General features: G+C 43.7%; 1 protein-coding gene across 7 annotated transcripts in view; it reads left to right on the top strand.

Annotated features, from left to right (window-relative positions):
* FRMD4A (FERM domain containing 4A) overlaps positions 1–21,261 on the top strand; it is a 301,515-nt gene that overhangs the window by 204,583 nt on the left and 75,671 nt on the right. For all 7 annotated transcript variants that reach the window (XM_044423314.1, XM_044423315.1, XM_044423316.1 and 4 more), the window contains 2 exons: positions 6,910–6,932; positions 18,520–18,603. In XM_044423314.1, the coding sequence (XP_044279249.1) occupies positions 6,910–6,932; positions 18,520–18,603 (107 nt within the window). The remainder of the gene's footprint in view (positions 1–6,909; positions 6,933–18,519; positions 18,604–21,261) is intronic.

The raw sequence follows: 21,261 nt of genomic DNA, 5'->3' as shown, positions 1-21,261 counted from the left end.
AGCTGATGTCGCGTCTGGTCCAGTCACTGGAAATTGATGCCATACAGCGACCTGGCCCCAGTACCGACAAATTTTACGATGTCGTCCATGGGGAGCAATCAGCGTCGATAGTCTTGCCACTCATTACCACCTTGCGGCAAGCTATGACCCAACCGTGGGACCTTCCTGCCCATCCGCAACTGACTTCTAGGAGGTACAAAGCCATGTACCATGTTCAGGAGGAGGACATTTCATTCCTCCTCCGTCATCCTAAACCGAACTTGGTCATGGTGGAGTTCTCCCAGGGCAGGGAAGCGAGGGGTCACACTGCGCCCAGATATAAAGAAGGGAGAAAAATCGACACCCTAGCTCGCTGAGTCTATGCGGCCTCTGGGCTCGGCTTGAGAATTTCAAATTATGAGGCAATACTGGCTCGGTACCAGTACTTCATTATGCAACGCCTCAACAACGTGCTTTCCACTCTCCCGGGCAACCAAGACGACCTCGCGAAGGTCTTTGTGAAGGAGGCCATGCAGGTCGCGGTGCAACAACTCTCCACCGCCCGACATCACGTGGACACAGACTCCAGGGCCCTGGTCGGTGCCGTCTCCCTCCAGAGGCATGCATGGCTACACAACTGCAACTTTCCGAAGGAGACGAAGAGGTGCATAGAGGAGATGCCCTTCGACAGGTCTGGGCTCTTCCATTCCCGAACCAACCACAAGCTCAAAAAGAACCACGAATCCAAGATGACAGCTTGGCAGATGGAGCTTCAGCCCCAAACATGACATAAGTGGGCTTGGACCTGTCCACCCTACCAGCAACTCTATCAATCCAGACAACAACCACAACACCGGCAACAACAACAACAACGCCATCATCAACAGCCACCACAACATTACCACCAAGGCCGTCGCCGCTTTGAGGGCGACAGGAGACAACGTTGACGGGATGGGTGAACCATTTCTCTGCTTCCTACTCCACCCACCCCTCTCTCACTTGTGGATTGGCTGAAAGGCTGACTTCCCATTTGGGAGTCCATCACATCTGATCAGTGGGTGTTGTCCATCATTCAGCACGGATATCGGTTAGAATTCGACATCGTTCCTCCGTGAGCCTGATCCGGTTTACACCATGCTCGACGGCATTGCTTGACGAAGTTTAACAACTTCTCTGTAAAGGAGCAATTCGTCAAATAGATCTAACGGAAGGACTTCACGGATTCTATTCGAGATATTTTACGGTCCCAAAGCGGGACGGTGGTCTTCGTCCAATACAAGACTTACGAAACATCAATAGGTTCATCACAACAAAAAAATTCAGGATGACCACCCTTCAAAATATCGTACCGTTGCTGAGGAGAGAGAACTGGTTCGCCTCATTGGACTTGAGGGAAGCCTATTTCCACATTTTGATCCATCCGTGTCATAGGCGTTTCCTCCGTTTCGCAGTTGCGTCTGAAGTTTTCAAATTCACGGTGTTACCTTTCGGACTGGCCACCACACCAAGGGATTTTACGAAGTGTATGGCCCCTGTCTGTGGCTTTCTACAACTCCGAGGTGTTCAAATCTATCTGTACCTCGACGATTGGTTGCTAGACCAGAGAAGGACTTCTTACCTCGATACATACTACCTGTACTCTGCTGCAAGACCTTGGACTTTGCATTAACACCGAGAAATCTTCTCTTGTTCCTGTACAGATGATCACTTTCATTGGAGCCTGTCTGGATTCCATGTTGGCAAAAGCCTTCCTCCCATGGGACAGACAGCAGACCCTTGCTCAACATATCTATTGAATGCGATGAGACAGGACGGTTCCTGCCCGGTCCATCCAAAGACTCTTGGGACATATGGCTGCGTCAGTTGCTGTTGTCCCTCATGCCAGGCTTTGACTTTGTCCTCTTCAACTTTTCTTCAACAAAAATTTCAGACTTCAAACTGACTTACCAACAAAGTTACTTCGGATCCCATCATCTGTTCTTCAGTCACTACTATGGTGGACAATCCCAGCCAACCTAACAGTTGGGGTTCCATTTTTTGGCCCTGGTGCCCTTCAGTGACTCTCAGTACCGATGCATCCCTACTGGGATGAGGGGCAGTGTGTTCCAGTCTTCGCACCCAAGGCGTGTGGAATTGACAGGAATCCGGGAACCATATCAATTTCCTGGAACTCCTAGCAGTATTCAAGGCCCTGAGTTCATTCGAGGACGTTCTTCGGCACCAAGTCGTTCAGATAACTTCGGACAATATCGCTACGGTCTTTTATCTGAACAAACAAGGAGGGACAAAGTCACTGCTAGCGCGGTTATCGATGGAAATCTGGTAGTGGTGCAACCAGAGAGACATCACCCTGATAGCAGTGCACCTAGCCGATACAGACAATGTGGAAGCTGATCTTTTAAGCAGACACATGTCCATGTCTCATGTATGGGAACTAGATCGCCAGACGTGCGACCAGCTATTCCATTGTTGGGGTCACCCAGACATAGACTTATTCGCCACCCACCACAGCAGGGTATGCAAGACCTTTTGCTGGAGAGCGGGAATCGGACAAGGGTCACCAGGGGATGCCTTTATGATCCCTTGGAACAATATGAATTTTTACGCTTTCCCTTCAATTCCCCTCATTATGAGAGTACTATCGAAGATAATCTACAACGGGGCCACTGGACTGCTGATAACTCCATGGTGGCCACGGCAAGCATGGTTTTCAACGCTTCTTCGCGTTTCTCAAGGAGAATATCGTCAACTCCCACAAGTTCCGTATCTCATCACCCAGCAAGAAGGCACAATTTGCCATCCAGACTTGACATCACTGAAATTGACAGCCTGGCGAATTCGATAGCAGTCAGCGCCGATTCGCTACCGATGTTATCTACACGTTCTACGGATTCTGTCCCCGGATCTGACGTGGTGCGCCATGCCTCGCATCCATCTGCCATCCATCTGTCTTCAGATCCAACGGATGCACCATCAGGTTCGATGTGGTTTCACCCAGACATCCAATGCATTCTTGATTCTGCGCTAAGGCCGTCAACTCGAAAGCCATATGCGGCCAAGTGGCGACGATTCTTTATCTTTGCCGAGTCTCGCTTGTTCCTTCCACAGTCAGCATCTATAGACCACATCCTCCAGTTCCTTTTAGAACTCCATCATTCCGGACTTAAGCCATCTTCCATAAAAGTGTATACGGCAGCAATTTCATACTACCGGGGTACAGTTCAAGGCTCCTCCATCTTCTCTCAACCACTGCTAAAAAGATTCCTCAAAGGGCTCCATAACCTTCACCTGATGTTTAGACCGGTTATGCCTATGTGGAGCCTATCAATGGTATTACAGGCACTAACAAGAGCTCCTTTCAAACCCCTGGCGACAATAGACCTTCATCTTGTTTCTTGGAAAACAGCATTCCTGGTGGCGGTTATGTCAGCTTGGAGAGCTAGTGAACTCTATGCTCTCAGGGTGGACCCTCCGTATTTGAATTTCCACAGGAAAAAAGTGGTCCTACGTATGGACCCCTCTTTTCTTCCCAAAGTGGCTACTTCCTTCCACTTGGGTCAGGAGATTGTCTTGCCTGCCTTTTTCTGTCTCCGTCGAATCCGATTGAGAGAACCTTGCATACGCTCGATGTATGGCACTGCCTGACCTTTTATAGATCAAGGACTGAGTCTATTTGACATTCCACTAAACTCTTTGTGAAGTACTTTGAGCAAAATCAAGGTTTTGCAGTTACCCCTCAGAGACTCTCTAAGTGGATAGTCCAAACCATTACTCTTTCCTATCAATTGGCCGAGATAGACTTACCTACCGTCCCAAGAGGCCATTCTATTAGAGCTGAAGCTGCTTCTTCAGCTTTCGCATTGGGAGTTCCGGTTGACTATGTCTGTAGGGCTGCCACCTGGGCCACTAAATGTACATTCGCAAAGCATTATCGGCTGGATGTCTGTGCTAGGCAGGATTGTTCCTTTGGCAGAGCCATTCTTTCAACAATTCTTCGTTGATGACACCTTCCCTCCTTCCAGTATGGGTAAGCTTGGTAATTTGCTTGCTAATCTACCCATATGTGTGATGCACAGAGGCCACGACGAAAAAAGCTTACAGGTTGCTTACCTGTAACTGATGTTCTTCGAGTGGCCATCTGTGCAGTCACACCACCCACCCACCGGCCCCACTCAGTGTCATTGGGTGGTAGTGTTTTTTGGTACTGTGTTACTCTTGCTCTCGGTACCTACACAATATTTTTTCTTCTTGTCGATAAAATAAAAAATTAAATTAAATTAAGCAAATTAAATTATGCTTAGTTACAATTTGTTTCTTAGAGAGCGAACGTCCGGTCTGTCAAAGACTGGAAAATGGCGGACACTCCACTCCATATATACTGCTAGTGGGGAGGGGAGCGGAGTTTTTCCCGCCAAACCGTTAGCTATCAATCTTCCGGCCACAGGCACTGCACAGGCACAGTACCCATATGTGTGACTGCACAGATGGCCACTCAAAGAACATCAGTTGCAGGTAAGCAACCTGCTTTTATGTTACAATCCAATACATTTTTAGACAAGAAAAGTAGGAGGAGTTGTTCTTTTTTTCCATCTAACACTACATCATCGCCTCCTATGTCAGGCACATAGTAAGACTGGTATAGGTAGCAAAACAAAACTCCTGGGGTTTTAGACAGACCTAAGAAGGAACAACACATCAACTGAGTTTGCATCACAGGACAACCAACCATGGCCTATAACTATGGTAGGTTGTTGTGTTGTGCATCCTGGATGGTTTGGCAGAGTGGCTTCATTGTAGTTCATGAGGCAACCTGACATCCCATGACCTGGATTGTTTGATCCATGATCAGCTACCAGTGATCAATCACAATCAGTCCCCTTGCCACTCTTTCTAAGCATTTAACCCAGGAGTGTCATTGACAGTCACTTGGGGGTGCCCAAGTAACACTTGGGGGTGGCCATTGGAGGCTTCCTCTGCTGAAGGCCATTGGAGGTCTTCTCAGTCTCTGTCACCAGCCATTTCAGGCCAGAGGAGCCAACAGGGAGCAATATCAAGGGCCCTCTGATCTTAAGGCAGCAGGGGATATCTCAGTGCTCTTGTGGGGTTTCCTGAGATACCCATAGGAGCACCAAGGAGAGGGAAAGAGGTAGGCAAGGACTCACAATGTGCCTGATCATCCACTGGGCATAATTGTGGACGCTCTGGCAGATGTTCCACACCACACAGTTTGTGCTGCATTGTAAGTTGCCATGTCATGAGAACCCACCCTCTGTGAAATACCAAAGCCCTACATTCAAGCAATCTAAAAGGCTTGAAGTGATCCCTTTTGGTAAATCATTTTCTTAGCATAAAGCACAAAGTAAACAAAATTTGCATATGTATCAAGTTTCCAAGTACTTCACATCCATTTCTTCACTCTGCATCAGCCCTGCTCTCCCAGGATGAGTCTGCTGTGCAAGGCAACTCACTCCCAATCAAAATGTTGGCACTTAAAATTCAGAACAACACCTTTGATCCCACAGCCCAGAGCAGCACTGTGCAGAACTTGGTTATAATCATGAGGGTTGATGGCTGAGAGTTAAGTCACAATGTTCTCACACATGAAATATATAAAACAAACATTTTGGGCTCCCTTGAGTGGTGGCTTAGGAAGTACAAATCTTGGGAAAAGGGTATTTGTGTCCAAAGGAAAATAGAAGAAGAAACTGAGCTGTCCCAAATGTGCCTGGCTTATTAAAGGAATCCAAAGCTCCAATAAAAGCACATGTATGCTTCTAGAAAGTTGGACTAAGGCCAGTCTTTTGAACATAATCAAACCATAAGGCTTTTACTTTCTCCCATGATTAAACCAGAATATAAAGGCATATCTAGGCAACAAATGTAAAATTTTATACCTCAGCCTTGCAAAAATGTCACAGAACTTACAAGCCAGCAAAACTTTACTGACATGCTTGCCATACATACTGATGCTTGTCAGTCCCTTCGGGGAAAGAAACCCAGCCAGATCTTTTCATATTTACCAGATTTTCTCTGCTTGAATGCCTGAAGTCAATTCTCACTTGCTACAGATGACAATGCTAGTAGAAATTTACAAGCTTGTGTTTAATTATTATAGATTCTCCTGAAGTACTCTGGGAATGTTGTGAGGTGTGTGTGCATGAGACTTCTGCAGCCTTCACAGAATTACAATTCCTTGCGATTCCTTAGTCCCTTAATTGAAAAAAGAACTGGCTTACATTTGTGCTGTTTTTAAGCAGTATACTGTTTACCGAGAGTGCCAGAAGATGCACCTAGAGTTGTTAAGCAAGACCTAGGTTTGTTAAGTAAGTTTACATACTCAGGATTATGTAAACCAGGAGTGAGGCAACCTCGAGAAGTTGTTGGATTACAGATCCCATCCTGTCTCAGCATTAGTTATTCTGGCTAGGGCTGATAGGAGTTGCTGTGTGAGGACATCTTGAGGACCACAAAATGCCTACCCCCAACTTACACACGTTATGTATGCACTTAAGTGTTCAGAGATACTGAATAAGAAGTCATATGCTACAAATAAAAGGCCTGGTGGTCTATGGGGATAAAAAAAAAACAGACTGCCGAAACCAGTTGGCCAATTTTTGCTTCAGGTGCTTATGAAAGACACCTACAAGAAACTTAATTATTGTTGTGAAAGCTGACACATATAAATGCAATGGTTTGGATACAAACCTCTTCATGCTTTGAATGGATGCATCAAAATAATTATGTCTACTCTAAGCATAACTAAGTCTGTATCCAACCAGATAGTGATACCTTAATTTTAAAATGGGATCATTTATGTTAACAAAAAAACCCCAACAACCTTTCTTGTACTTTTAGAAATATATGCCTACATTTATATCGCTGTGTGTGTGTTGATATTTTCCCCCCTCTCCCTTTTTTGTAACTTTACAGGAAGCAAAAGGTGATTTTTCAAGGTAAGTTTTGCATGTATATTCGTCGAGTAAATTAGTATAGAGGAAAACTAACAAGTCTTGTAATTGTGTAACAGTGCTTAACTAGGGCACATACAACAAATAAAATAGTTTGCTTGCATTCATAAATGCTTGATGTATTTGTGGAATTCAGGAAATACAATAGTTTCCCCCTCTAGAGCAGCAGGAAATTTTAGAGGAAACGACTTGTCTTACCGTAAATCAGTGACCTGGCACAATTGTTTTAAAAATAGGCCCAAGTTGTGAGTACATCAGGCTTACACTTCTCTTCACTGGACTGATTTCAAAGATCACTTACAAGAACAAGATGAGTATGAGTGTTGATGAAATAGATTACACAGGTGCCAGTAAATAGCTCTTGGGCCCAATTCCATCCTGGGAAAGCTGCCATTTATCCACCATCTTACAAGAAAGTCATATTTTCAGGGTCCAGTTACATGGCACCGTAAAAGCCGTATTCTGAGTTTCGGTATCTGAGTAGGGCAAATCTGGGAGAAGAGGGCATATTCTAGCCCTGGTCTTTTCTTTTGTCACATTCTTCATCCCTAGATGGAGGGTGACTATCTGAAAAGTAGTGTGTCCTATATTTTCAACCTCCCGATCTTCCAGTCTTCTCATTAACATGGTCTCCACAGATACAAGAGGTGCTTCACTTGAAGTTGCTGTCCCCCATGGGTTTCTCCCATGTCCCCATTTTGGGTTTGTTATAAGTAAAAGGCGGGGTATAAGTCTAATAAATTGAAGTAGAGGGTCACAAAGGCATTGTAGGAAGGTTGGTCATTGCATGCTTGCACTGTGGAGGTACAGAATGTGGTGAGAGAACTCACAGCTGAACCAACAATGCAAAGATAGTTTCTATGCCTGGAAAATAATTCTGATTCCAAATGTACCGGGCTTCTAATTGCCCTGGTTTCAACTTTACTGAATCTCCAAGTTAATTTAATCTCAGAAAGCCATGCAAGAAGCATGTAATATGCATCACTGCAAAGACCTCATTCTGCAGTTTTGAGGAATGCAACATTTTGCAGCCTACAGTTGACACTCAGAAGTTCAGATACCCTGACACAGAACCTCAAATGTATTGTGAAATACTGACATGTTTGTGACAAGGAAGCACAAGCTCATTCTTGCTTTAATTTCTCAACTCATAACCTTTCAGTTTAACTTAGTCATTAGCTCTACTGTTTCATTCAAAGGCCAGGAGAAGAATTCAGATGTTTAACTATGCAAGTTGATTTATTGCAGCAATACTACAGGATTCTGGCCAGATTGTTTCACTTTTAGTTCAATGCTTGCAATAAAGCTCAGCAGCCAGAATTAACTACAGCAGCGTTTAACACTCTCCTAGAAACTCTGTTACTTAAAAGAACAAGAATGAGAAAGTGGAGAATCACACAAATTTGCAGATGTGTGTTTTTATGTGTAACATTTTATTTGTATTCAATCTCACTTCACTTTTTCACACACCAAGCACTCACACAATTCTTACGCAATTCTTACATACACCTGCCACTCATACACACTATTCACATAAAAATTTCATGCTAACGCCTAACCCAAACTTTGCCCATTCCTTTTTCTACTGAACCCTATTTGCAGTTCAATCTATCCTGTATTCATTGCTGATTAATTTCCAACGTTAGAGTATTCACAAGCATAAAAATACCATTCCCAAGCCAGTGCCTAGTGAAGGCTCTGTTCAGTCAAGGGAAGCCAAAGGTTGTATAGCAAAGCCAGCTCCAGGTTTGAGACAACCCTCAGTAAAGAGCTTCAGTTGATCCTCTTTCTATTTCAGTGTGTTTACCTAGCAGCACTGTGAAAACATTTAGCCACTGGAGTTTCTCATAATGCCCTGAGGTGTCACAGCATTGTGGGACATTTCTGTATTAATTATTTTTATGTTTGTGTTGACGTATTATACAATACACTTAATAGTTTTATTTTTAGTAGAAAAGTGGAATATAAATTACCTTAAATAAATCTATAGGTCATTGAAACTACATCAACTTGCAGATTGTCAAGGTGAGAATGGTGGAAACATGGAAAGAAACATTTACATAATAGGATTAGGAACAGTGGGATTCTAATTCCATGATCTTCTGAGACTACCAGCAGAAATACTAGTTTTAAGAGCCACCATTTGTTATCAATAGACTAGTTCAATTCCATGGATTCCAGAGAGAGACAGACAGTAATTATATGAAGGCCCTGGAGTCAATAAAAGTATAGCTTTGAAACGTCTCTCAATAGTTCTTCACAAAGAATGAACCTTGTGTCAGGTTTCAAGGTATTTTTCTCCCTAAAAGGTTACATCATCTTGAGTAGAGTAATGGTCTGGATTCTTGCTATTCTTCTGTTTTGAATGTTTTTCTTTGAAGAGAAAATTAACAAGCCCTTCGTAAGTTGTTCGTTTCTTGGTTAACAAGTCAAAATGCAGAGATGCTTGGGCCATAAAAATATTCAGTTTTTCTGAGAGTGAACTCACCCATTCGATTTTACAATGTGTGTCCTTTAAGAAAAATACTTCTATTTTAAAGCCTATTTTAATTGGTGTATAATATGGAAATACACACAGGAAGCTGACCACAGCCCCTCAGTTTCCACGGCTGTCTGAAGCATGTATTCTATGTGCAATCATTTGCTTTTCCCAGTATAACGGGACTGAGTTTGGTATGACTGAATGAAGGCCATTTCTGTGCAGCTTTAACTTGCAGCTTTAACCCTATGCAGCTTTACCCTATAGTGTTAAAGCTGCATAGTCAAAGCTTTAAATATTCAGCTTTAACCCTAACCCTTTTTGTTCTGTTTAATCCAATCATTATAAAGCACCTAGCTGTTAGGGGCTTTCTAAATGTCAGTTGTCAGTAGAAGCAACAGCAGCAGTAATTCAGGGCTGATTCGAGCTTCAGACTGAGTCCCAGTACCTGTTTTCAGTGTAACAGCTTAGCCTTGGAATCAGTGAAGAAATAATATAAGAGAGCATGTGCAGAAGTGGTAATCAGTACATTTGAGAAGGAAGGACTCCCTGGAGAAGACTGTAATGCTGGGAACAATTGACGGCAAAAGAAGGGGACGGCAGAGGATAAGGTGGCTAGATGGAGTCACTGAAGCAGTTGGTGTGAGCTTAGGTCAGGGGTCCTCAAACTTTTCCACCAGGGGGCCAGTTGAAAGCTGCCGGTGCTGGGTGTGGGCCGGAAAGGTGGTGCCAGTGGGGCACGTGGGCCAGCACGGGGGTGGTGTGCATGGGCACGTGCACTGAGGTGGAGGCGGTGCGCGAAGTGAGGTGAGGCGTGGGTGGGCACGCACAGCAAGGGGAGGCGAGGCAGGGGCGGGCATGCGCCATGAGGCAGGCGCACAAAGTAGCATCTTGCTCGCTTGGAGATCGTTTTCTCCGAGCAAGCAAACCACTGCCTCCTCACGTGTAGGGCAAGGTAGGCAGTGACGGGCACGGGCATGGGCACGGTGGGTCCAAATGGACATGGTGGGCCAGATAAATGGGCATGGCGGGCCAGATACAGCCCCAGGCCGTAGTTTGAGGACCCATGGCTTAGGTGGACTCCAGGGGATGGTGGAGGATAGGAGAACATGGCGGAATGTTGTCCATGGGGTAGCGATGGGTCGGACACAACTTTGCTAGACAACAACAACCAGTATATTAGTAGCATCCACTGAAAGTGTAGGGAAGGGATCCCTGAGGTTCTTTGTGCAAATTTCTAGGGAAGAATACATTACAGAAAAAAGTTTATACTTGTTTCTCCAGTGTCTTCCTCAGAATAACTCGACTGAATTTGTGAAACTTACTATATCCCCACTATGTAGTCATGTTGACCAGATCTGGGAAGAACAGAGCCTGAGAAAAGCTAGTAGTGGTTTCTGCTAATGATCATTCTCTGTATATGATTTTAAGAGAAAGATATCCAGTAATGCTCCAATTCAAATGGCACTGTTGGATTAGCATCCCTCTGCACAGATTCCCACATGCAACAGTTGGCTACATGGAACTGCATATGAATAACTGCACATATTCACCAAAGAAATCTATTATTTGTGTTGCATGGGGCAGGGGTGGATCACAATGGGACAATAGAAAAGGTGCTTCCACACTGGCATTCTGTAGCATAGCTGAAAACATTGTCTTGCCACTCTTAGCAGGATGTAGAATTAAAGCAGAGGTTTCATACAACCTTTAATATGCCAACTGTTCTGCTTTAGTTGAAACAGACTCTGGCTGTGTTTGCATGTAATGCTAAGCCATGCCATGTGGTTTCTGAGTGGCTTTGTCTCTTAAAAGGCTTAGACTGTCAGACAATGGTTTCCACACATACATGGTTAATCCTACTGCTGGCAGTATGTATCCCATCAGCCTCCATGGCTGAAATTTAATGCCAGAGAACACTTCTCCTGCCTGTATCACCTGCCTCTCTTTCATTGGTCTGCATATAGAGGTTGGATGGCTAGAATGGCTCCTGCAATTGCTGCTCTTTCCACCAGACTCTATAGTAACTGCACAGAAACTTCATTTCTGGATTCAGATAACCATATAAGTTAGATTGAATTATGGAAACCATACAATAGATCATTGTGTCTCTCCATGCTTCCACAGAAATGTACCACATGGTAAGACCAAACAGGGTTCAGACTGCACAACAGAGCATTTTGTGGTACAAACTCTGTGTCTTGTTGTTATGTGTGAACCCAGCCTCTGAGTGAAGGGCTAACCTAAAAGCAAAGTAACAGAAGAGGCAAATGCTCAAGCACCAAGTCTTCAGTCCAGTGAGGATCAAACTAAGGCAGAAGTGGTCAAGATAGCAGGCAAAAATGAATGCACAGGCAGTTAGATTTAGTTCATAATCCAGAAGCTGGGCCATACATGAGTCCAAGGGTCAGGAAGAGCAATCCCAGGACATGATAGAAGGAACTCGCACTAACCAAAGAGTGACTGGCTTGGCAGACACTAAAGGCTTTTATCACCTGAGCCTGCTGAGTTTCTCAGCTATAATAGAATAGTAGAGTCGGGAGGGGGCAGAAGGCCATTAGGTCTAACCCCCTGCTATTGCAGGACACTGAGTTCCACCATCCCACCCAGATGACTGTCCAGACATTTTTCTAGTGAGGGAGAGCCCACAACTTCCCCAGGTAAAAGGCTCCGTTGTCGTACTGCTCTAACAGTGAGGAGATTCTTCCTGGTCTAAATCTGGCTTCTTTTAACTTAAATCCATTATGCCACACCTTAAAACTGCCTCACCAGCTGAGGAGTGACCTGCTGAGGCTCTTGCTTCTTTGCAAGCAAGCACTCCTTCTCCTGGAAGACCCACTGGACTGCCACTTGAGGCAACAATGCTTCTGGGTGGCAGGGAATGACTTAGCTTCTGCCTCAGAGACAGAGTCCCCTCACACTGTCAGGGATGGACGTGCAGCCATCTGCCCAAAGGTCCCTCTTGCTCATGACAGTTGCTGCTTGCCCTCCATTCTGGTAGCTTTCGCTCTTCCTGTAAGAAGATTTATTCCAGTATATAGTCCAGCAATGCCCTTTCTTGCATCCAAGGTTCTTATGTAAGAGACTTCCCCAACTTGTTGCCCATGAGAGGATTTGGTCTACAACTCCCAGCTTTCCTGTCTGTTGGCCATGCCACTGTGCCTCCAGTAATTCCATTGCACTCATGGAGCCGCACCCCCATGAGCTCCCTTGACCAGCACCATTCCAGAAAAAAATGCAAAAATTACTTGATTGCTAGACTGGGCTAGTGGTAGGTCCTGCTTGCATGAGAGCAGCATTAGATTCTGCCCTAAAGTTTGAACTTAATTCTTGCCACAGACTTTCAGACCTTGATGAAATGTAAACTTCCTTTTTGCACTGATAGGATCCTACAGGAGCTTTGTGGGACGCACACTTTTCCTTCCATTGGGCAAGTAGCAGGTAGAACATGCATTAAATGGTGAAAAAGGCATAGAAGGAAAAGTTTTTAAAAAACTTTTCTGCCAGCACCTTGGCTCTGATCTGAGTCAAGCCTCCAAAGCAGCTTGTGTTACCATTTTTACAGTGAGAAATCTCATTCAGAGTTCTCATGTGCCTAGGAATTTTGGCAATTGTCAAACATGAAATTTTGTAAGTTGTCAACCCGTATACATACCACTGAATATCAGTTATCAAATAAAGTCAAATATTAAACCACATGGTGCATCAATAATTAAATACTCATCAAGGAACAAATAAGCTAATACAGACCAGATTCACAAAGGAATGAAACAGCAGCCATTAGCAATCCATCTTTGGCATTTGCATCAGGAGAATGTGACAAAGTAGATGCAAAAGAGCATGTAACTAAAGAGATTATGCTAAATGGGTATAATCAGACAGGAAGGAAAGCAGAAGGGTTATTTACCACTAAGCAATTTATTTACATAATGGGAAAGTACAGTTTGTAATTTTCATTCCTTATAATGAACTTGCAGTTTGGCAATTAGTGCTTGTTAATCAATTACAGGAGCCAACATGTAGCCTTTCTTAGTGTACCACAGTGACAGTGATGAGAAAAATTGCCCTTGGATTACATCCCTGCTTTTCAAGGAATCTGAAAAGCACTCTTTATTTCTTGTTTTAATTTCCACTTAAATCAGACCTGTGCAAATTCTGACCCATTGCTCATATATGAGAAAGGACCTGATAAAACTCCTAGTTTTACTGCTTTCCTGGAGCAGCAACCAAATCCATGCCAACTCAAGGACCTAGCAGGCCACATTACAGGCTCCAGGCACTATACTAATATAGATGGCAGAGCTTCAGGGTAATGTGCAGGTTTTTGTCCTCCCACCTTGGGACTGCTCACCCTTGACGAGCTCCAGGGATACATAGGCCTTGGTGCTCTTTATGTATTCATTCCAGCGACACTTGAAATGACTCAGGGTCAGATGAGACATGGCAGGACAGCTGCATATGTTGCTCTGTTCATATATAAAGCTGCGGTGGGGGGGTTGTCTACATTAAATGGAGTGTGCAGGTAGAGGAGGGAGACCATATCCTATCACCTGTCCTTCTTATCTCACAGATCTGAGCTGGGAGGGAAATGGACAGAAATGAAAGAAAGTCAAGGACTTTCACTCCCCTCTTCTCCCTTTCTCTTTCCCATGCCTTTCATCTGCATTTTCAAAAATAGATCCCTGCCCACCCCCCGCCCTTTAAATGTGAGTCAGGAGGATAGGTACATAGAATCATAGATTGGCAAAGTTGGAAGAATCCAAGAAGGCTATCCCTGCTGTTGCAGGACATCAAGTTACAGCATCCCACTCAGATGGCTGCCCAGTTTCTTTCTGAATGTCTCTAGTGTGGGAAAGCCCACCACCCCTCTAGGCAACTATCGTATTGCTCTGACAGTTAGGAAACTTTTCCTGATAGCCTTTTTCTAGTTACGACTTGGGTTGATTATTCCATGTTCTGCAGTATGGGATCAGTGAGAAAGGAACTTGTCCTTCCTCTTTGTGACAGATACTTATAGAGTGATATCATAGGACAATGTTTCCAAATACTGGGTCATTTCTGTTGTCCTCCTCTGAATCCTTTCCAGTGTTTCTGCATCTTCCTTAAATGTTGTTGCACAGAATTGAATGCAGTATTTCAGGTGAAGTCTGACTAGTATAGTGTATAGGAGAACTATATGTGGCTGTCCTTTCAGGTTTAGCCTGACCCCTTCTCAGGCTCCCAGTATCCAACTTCTTGGCCTGGCTTTACTGTAGTTTTCCCCCATCTTGGCTAGGCCAATATGGGGCAAGGCTATTCTGTTTTGGAATGGGCTAAAGTGAGATCAGTTGGAACCTCTGGACTGAACAGTCATCTGCTCCATGAGGTATCAAATCTGCCCTTCCAGACGTTTGCTGAGATGCAAATGGTACAGAGTAAGGATTTAAAACTGACAGATATGATTTACTGCTGGTGGTGATTCAAAGCGGCTTTGGATGCTTTGTGGGGATGTTATTAGCCACAGGGAGGTTTGTCATATGTGCAGCAATTGTCTCTTTGGCTTGAACCCTTCCATGCTGGAAACTTCCTCCTCTTAATTCCCAGACATTCTCCTGTGTAACATTTTGGGCAAACTATCAAAGACTTTTGCACTGGTGGTGACGGGTTCAGGCAAGGTTTTATCAGCCAGGCAAAGAAAGATTTAGTTGCTTTACAGACCAGAAGCACTGACTTTCCCAGCTTTCATTAAGAGCAGCAAAACAAAACAAGCATAAACTGGCACAGATTACAGGTGACAGGAGACTTGCTTGTCTAAGCAAGTGCAGCTACATTATTTGAATTACAATAGCATTTAAACAGTCTTTTTTAACTAAAGGCCAAGGCAATCATGACTGGATCAGCAATAAATATTTTGGTGCTACTCTCAGCTTTTTTAAAAATAATGCATATGTGCCCGCTCTTCATTTGATGTAGAAGGCGAATGCACCTTTTCTAAAGGTGTTGTAGGGATATGACATTTTCATATGACACAAACAGCAAGGGAAGAGGCCATATCTCAGTGATAAAACACTGCTTTGCATGCAGAAGGCTCAATTTCAGGTTCAGACACTTCAGTCCCTGGTCCGTATAGTGCTAAGAAGGACATTTTGTCTGAAAGCAGCTGCTAGTCAGTGTCCGCATTACTAGGTTCCACTAGATGTGTCGAACATCTCTGATCAAACGTATGTCAGCTTTCTCCATTCTGATGCCTACCAGTTCCAGGGCTGCTGAGAGATGTACTCCAAAACACATGGAGTGACCAGTTGGAAAAAGCTGTAGTATCATTTCATATATTCATATTTTTGTACATTTTATAGCTCTGAAAAGCAGCCTATCCTCACCTCTAGCATCATCATTACAGTGTCCAGCTCTGCATGGCATGTGTTTATAAAGCAATTGCAGTCTATTCATGTTTGTTTGTTTACAGCATTTATGTACTGTTTGAGATCTAGGGAGATTCTGGAACAATAAACAAATACAAATTAAAAACAATGCATTGAGGGCAGGTTAACATTAAAGCTGTGGTGAAGCGTGGAAGGCCTCCTAGAACAAAAATGTCTTTAGTGGGTACCACAAACAACACAGTGGTGCAGGTTGCCTGACTTCCAGAGGTAGGACGTTCTGTAGAGTAAGAGCTACAACACCAAAGGGGGCACCAGTTGAACCCTAGGTCCATGTGAAACTGCGAGGTGAATGTTCTCTGATGATCTCAGTGTTCAAGCAGGTTGGTAAGGAGGAACTTGGTCCCAAGATTTTAGGAATTTGTCTACCAGTATCAGAAACTTAACCCTGGCCAGGTGTTGTGAATGAGCAGGCAGCATAGATCCCTCTGCAAAGGAGTTGCATGCTAAAAAGGGATTCCTTCCTGATGACTGCTGCATTCAGCACTTCTTCTAAGCTTCTAGAGCAGCCTTAAGGGCAAGCCCACCTAGAACATACTACAGTAAGCCAGTTTTGAAGTTAATGATACCTGTATCATGGTGACTTGTGCAGAAGAGGCTGTAACTGGCGATCCATTCCAATCCAGATGGCAAAAGCACTCTGAGCCACCATGCTTGCTTAGGACTCCCACAAAAGTGATGCATCCAGGAATACCCTTAGATTGCAAACCTGATCTTTCAGAGGGAGTACAAACCTAGCCAGAAACGTTGATGAGCCTGTCTTCTGAACTAATCCCCACAGGGCTTCTCAGCTTCCACGATTCAGCTTCAGTTTATTGGTGTAGTTCAGGGGTCGGCAACCTTTAACACTCAAAGAGCCATTTGGACCTGTTTCCCCACAGAAAACACCGGGAGCCGCAAAACTCTTTTGACATCTAAAATGAAAATAACACTGCATATACCATTTTTTACCTTTATGCTATGTATAAAAAACTAAAGTGTGTTGCATTTACGAAACAGATTGGGGGCTGTGCTGTGCCGGCGCGGGTTGCAGATCGGGGGCTGTGCTGTGCCGGCACAGGTTGTAGATCAGGGGCTGTGCTGTGCTGGTGCGGATTGCAGATCGGGGGCTGTGCTGTGCCGGCGCGGGTCGCAGATCAGGGAGGGCTGTGACATGTATTTTGAGCGACGGAGCTGCAGCAGAGGGATTCAAGGGCCATGTGCGGCTACGGAGCCAGGCGTTGCTGACCCCTGGTCTAGTTTAAATTATTGTGTCAGGGTGATCCCAGGGTGTGTTATGCAAATAGGCAGTTCTTTTGCAGAGATGAGCCAGTGCAGCAAGGTAAACACCATTTAATTTGTGATCCAAGCTCTTCAGCACATGGGTGGACCACTTCTGCCTCTCCTTGTTTTTGGCCTCTCTTCTCCTTGTTTTAACCTGTGATTCCTGTCAGCTTTCACTATTGGCTATGTTGGTTAGGGAAGATCTATATTATACATATTTTGCCCAGAGCTGACATTTCATTTGAATCAGGCTTGTGTCAGCATTGCAGTGCACACACTCTGTGCACGTATACACACACACACGGGGGTGTTTTTGATGTTTAAAAGGTAGTTGTTTTTTCAGAGTGCTTCAGAATTTGGGTACTCCCATCCAGTATGTCCTTTTTGTGGGTGTGCTTGTGTATCCCTTTGAAAACCAAACTGAAAAGGAGGCAAGCTAAGATTGCAAGATTTAACTGTTTGATCATTTTCACTGTATGTCCAGTTTAGCAGACTTCACAATAAAAAATTGCATTATCTTTTCTTTGTTCGTTTGTTTCAACATAAATGCTTTAAAAAAAACTGTAGACAACTGGTAGCACATTTAGAAGAGACATTCCAACTAGCCCTTGTGATTTAAAACAAAGAATGCTTTTATCTTTAAAGGTATGTTTAAATTAATATGGAAATATATGCAGCTGCAGGGGGTTAATTAACCAATCAGCAGATTAAAATTTACATGGACTCGCATTGACTTACAACATTTCTTGAAATGGGTTAATGACAGGCTCTGTCCTTCTACTGTATTAGCCCATCATTCCAGAAATTTTGCTCTTTAATTTCATTTTTTGCAGACTGTGCTCTCCCCATCTCTGGTTCTGAGGTTCACATTACTCCCACATGGCTCCAAATCAACTATCACCCCACCCCCACTCCAAGCAAGCCCTGGGGGAGGAGAGGAAGATTTGCTAGGACATGAGCATCAAGCTGATGTTGTAAAGAAGGGCTGCGCTTTGGAACAGTTAGGAAGCAGTCAAGGAAACTTCCTCTGTGTACCTCCTCCTCCTTTTTCCCCTCCTTTTCCTCCTCCTGCACCATGCAAATTTCCCCTCAGGAACTCTCTCCATGAAGATATACGGTTGTGTCATTGTTTTGTTTTTACAGTAGAAATAGTGTTATGAAATAGAAGAAGAAAAAGGCCTAGACATCTGTGAAATTTTTGTTCCAATTTTGATATTATAATAGAAATATTGCAGTATTACCTAATGTAATGTAAATACAAAGAAGATGGCTGAGGTCGGGGGGAGGGGACTACCCTACAGCATGGCAACAGACGTTCAAGACAGAGTGGTCAGCCAGCTATAGCAAGTCTGATTATTAATGTCATGTAGACCAGCTTTCCTTTTCTGAACCTCTCTTTTTCTCTTTTCAGCAATGACATGGTAAGGACAGACTTGAAGAAACTTCCAGCTCTTCCAACACAAGCCCTGAAGGAGCACCCATCTCTTGCTTACTGGTAACTTTTCTACTTGTTGAGTAGCATTGGCTCCTATTACTTATTTGTGAGACATTCCTTTGACAAGTCTGTGGGTATATCTACACCAGACTTCTCCAACCTAGCACTCTCCAGATGTGTTGGACTGAATTATTGTTGTATCTTCTCCCAAAGAATCGTGGATAATGTCAATGTCCTGAAGCCTGGGACCCTTGGAAGTGAGGATCTGCATCTGCAGAGATGCATAGTTTATTTTGGGGTTCCTTCCTAGCAGAGGCCCCAGACAAACTGGCTCTTGCCTTGCCAATCCAGAATAAATCCTGGGCTGGATTGATTTTGCTTGATACAGGTCATTCAAAAATCTTGGCCAAGGAATGGGCCTATCACAAATACTGCAGTATGTGCAGCTAACGACTAGGGGGGCTCTGAGTGCCAATCTAAATATTCTTTTAATTGCACATATCTGAGCTACTTACTCAATCCAGAGTAAGCACAATGCAGCCTTGATTCAAAGTGAGAGCATGGACTTCCAGAGGGTGGGGAGCATTAAACTTCCTCCCAATTATCATACTGAAATTATACCCTCCCCGCTCCCCAACAGAGCAGTTAAAGAAAAGAAAGAAACATCTCCATTAACCCTTCCTTCCCTCCCCCCTCCTGGGAATTTTAGGTTGAAAATGGAAAGGGTTAGGGTATCTAAATTGGGTGCATGCATGCTTACTTAAACCAGATGCACATAGTAGACAAGATTACAAAAAAGTTTAGTTTGACCTTGAGTTAGAGATTCCCTGCCATCATGCCTTCATTTTCCACTACTAATTTTTTGGTACAGAGAAACATTTATTCCTCCGCAGGCTTAAGAAGGACATCCCAGATTTAATTGACTACCATGGGAGAATAGGGGTGTGGTCCACTGTTTCTGACCTCTACCACTTTGTGACCTACTGCATGTGGCCAAGTAGAGCCCAAACATTACTCCTTTCCAAACCATGGAATTTTCTTACCCACTTTTTGTCCAGAAGTATCAGCCCTTTTCAGATCATCTACAAAACAAATAAGCAAAGGGTTTGACTGATGTACATATTCAGCTGTTATTGCTTCTCAAGACTGCAAATCCTATGCGAGAGTCCATGGTGGTTGAATAGTCCTGATATTTCCCCTGCCTTTGTACTGTGTTCTGGTTTGGAAGTTCCTGGGCACAGATCTGGGGATTTTCTCAGTCTCTCATCTGTGTGGCTTTGCAAATATTCACTCCTCCTGCCCCAAACCTGCTCCATGCTGTAGTCTTTTATCCTCCTCCCAGGCTGAGAATTAAATCCACTGGCATGTTGGAAGAGATGGCAGCATCCTATTTAAATTCAGAATGCCCTAAGGATAAATCCCTCTGTCTGTCTCTCCCATCCCTTTCATCAGTGCAAATATGAATTAGTTTGGGGAAAATGCCCTTTGATACAGGAGGGACTTCAGCCGCTTGGCTGCTGGTAGTTCTTTCATGTTTTTCTAAAAAGCATTAGGCTCCAAGCCCAGTTGTGGGTGGGAAGTTCTCTTATCTGCAGCTCTTTCAATTTCTTCAAACTTGTAATTTGATGACAGCAAGGGAGTATGATTTTCATGTTGTGGTTTGGGAATCTTTATTTAGTCTGTCCTACGTCACCCCATATTGGAAAGATTGACCCATTTCTCTTGACCAAGGACTAAGTCTGCAAAATTTGCATTCCAGTGGGACAGTGCTACAGAGCATTAACCTGCGAAATTCTGATACATGCTTTTGAGTCGACCAGGAGTTTCTCAAACCATATTTAAAATCCCTACTTGGCACATAACACAGACCTGTAGTGTTTGTGAGACTTTGCCAGGCCTTAGCACATCTGCAGGTAGTATATCTACCAGCAATCATAGCTCTTCATGAAAGCAGCAAATTTCGTAGTTTGGACTTTCAAATGTACTGCCCCGCTGTCTATTTTTGCAGTCATAAAATAGAAGCTTTTAAAAATTTGATGTTCTTGAGATTCTTTTGAGAATATATTCATTGCACAGAATGCTTTAAAAAGCTGAATATATTTTTCAGATGAGTTACTGCCTCCCAAATGTCATATAAGCCTCTGCCTTTTCCATTGCTCATACTTTCCATAATCTTTTGCGGTAAATGTCTAGTCTCTGAGCTTGCAAATTTAGGTTCTGTGTTTTCAGGATGGCACAGTTTTATCCCATGTACGTTTTTGCCTTTTATAAAATCTACACTTCTCAAATCTTGTACACACAAATAGCATGTGGAGGAACTGCATGGCTGAAAAAAAGTCCTGCACATACAAGGCTAGTGTTTTAGGGAGATGGCATGTCCAATTTCCTCACTGAGTGCTAATATCCTATGTGCAAAATGAATTTTTAAATTATTATTTAGAGAAGCATTCCATCATGCTTCTCACTGACAGTGTGAAATAGTATAAGCCAGAAACAAACAGTCTTTTGCTGTCTCGTTTACTGTTCTTGGCGACTAAGTCTACAGTTGCCTGATGACCTGCTAATATTTTTGCCACTTTCTGTGAAAATGAGGGGATATCTCCAAACAGGATGTTTGCAACAATTCACCAAGCCCCATCTGGTTGTGTTGTTGTTGTTTTTCTTTTTCCAAGTATTTTCTGGTAGAATTTGACTAGTCTTCTTGCATAAGAAGAAATA

The sequence above is a fragment of the Varanus komodoensis genome, unplaced genomic scaffold (genome assembly GCF_004798865.1).
Source record: "Varanus komodoensis strain SLA01 unplaced genomic scaffold, ASM479886v1 scaffold13_3, whole genome shotgun sequence".
NCBI lineage: Eukaryota > Metazoa > Chordata > Lepidosauria > Squamata > Varanidae > Varanus > Varanus komodoensis.
The sequence above is the reverse complement of the archived record's forward strand: the minus strand, read 5'-3'. Positions and strand labels throughout refer to the sequence as shown.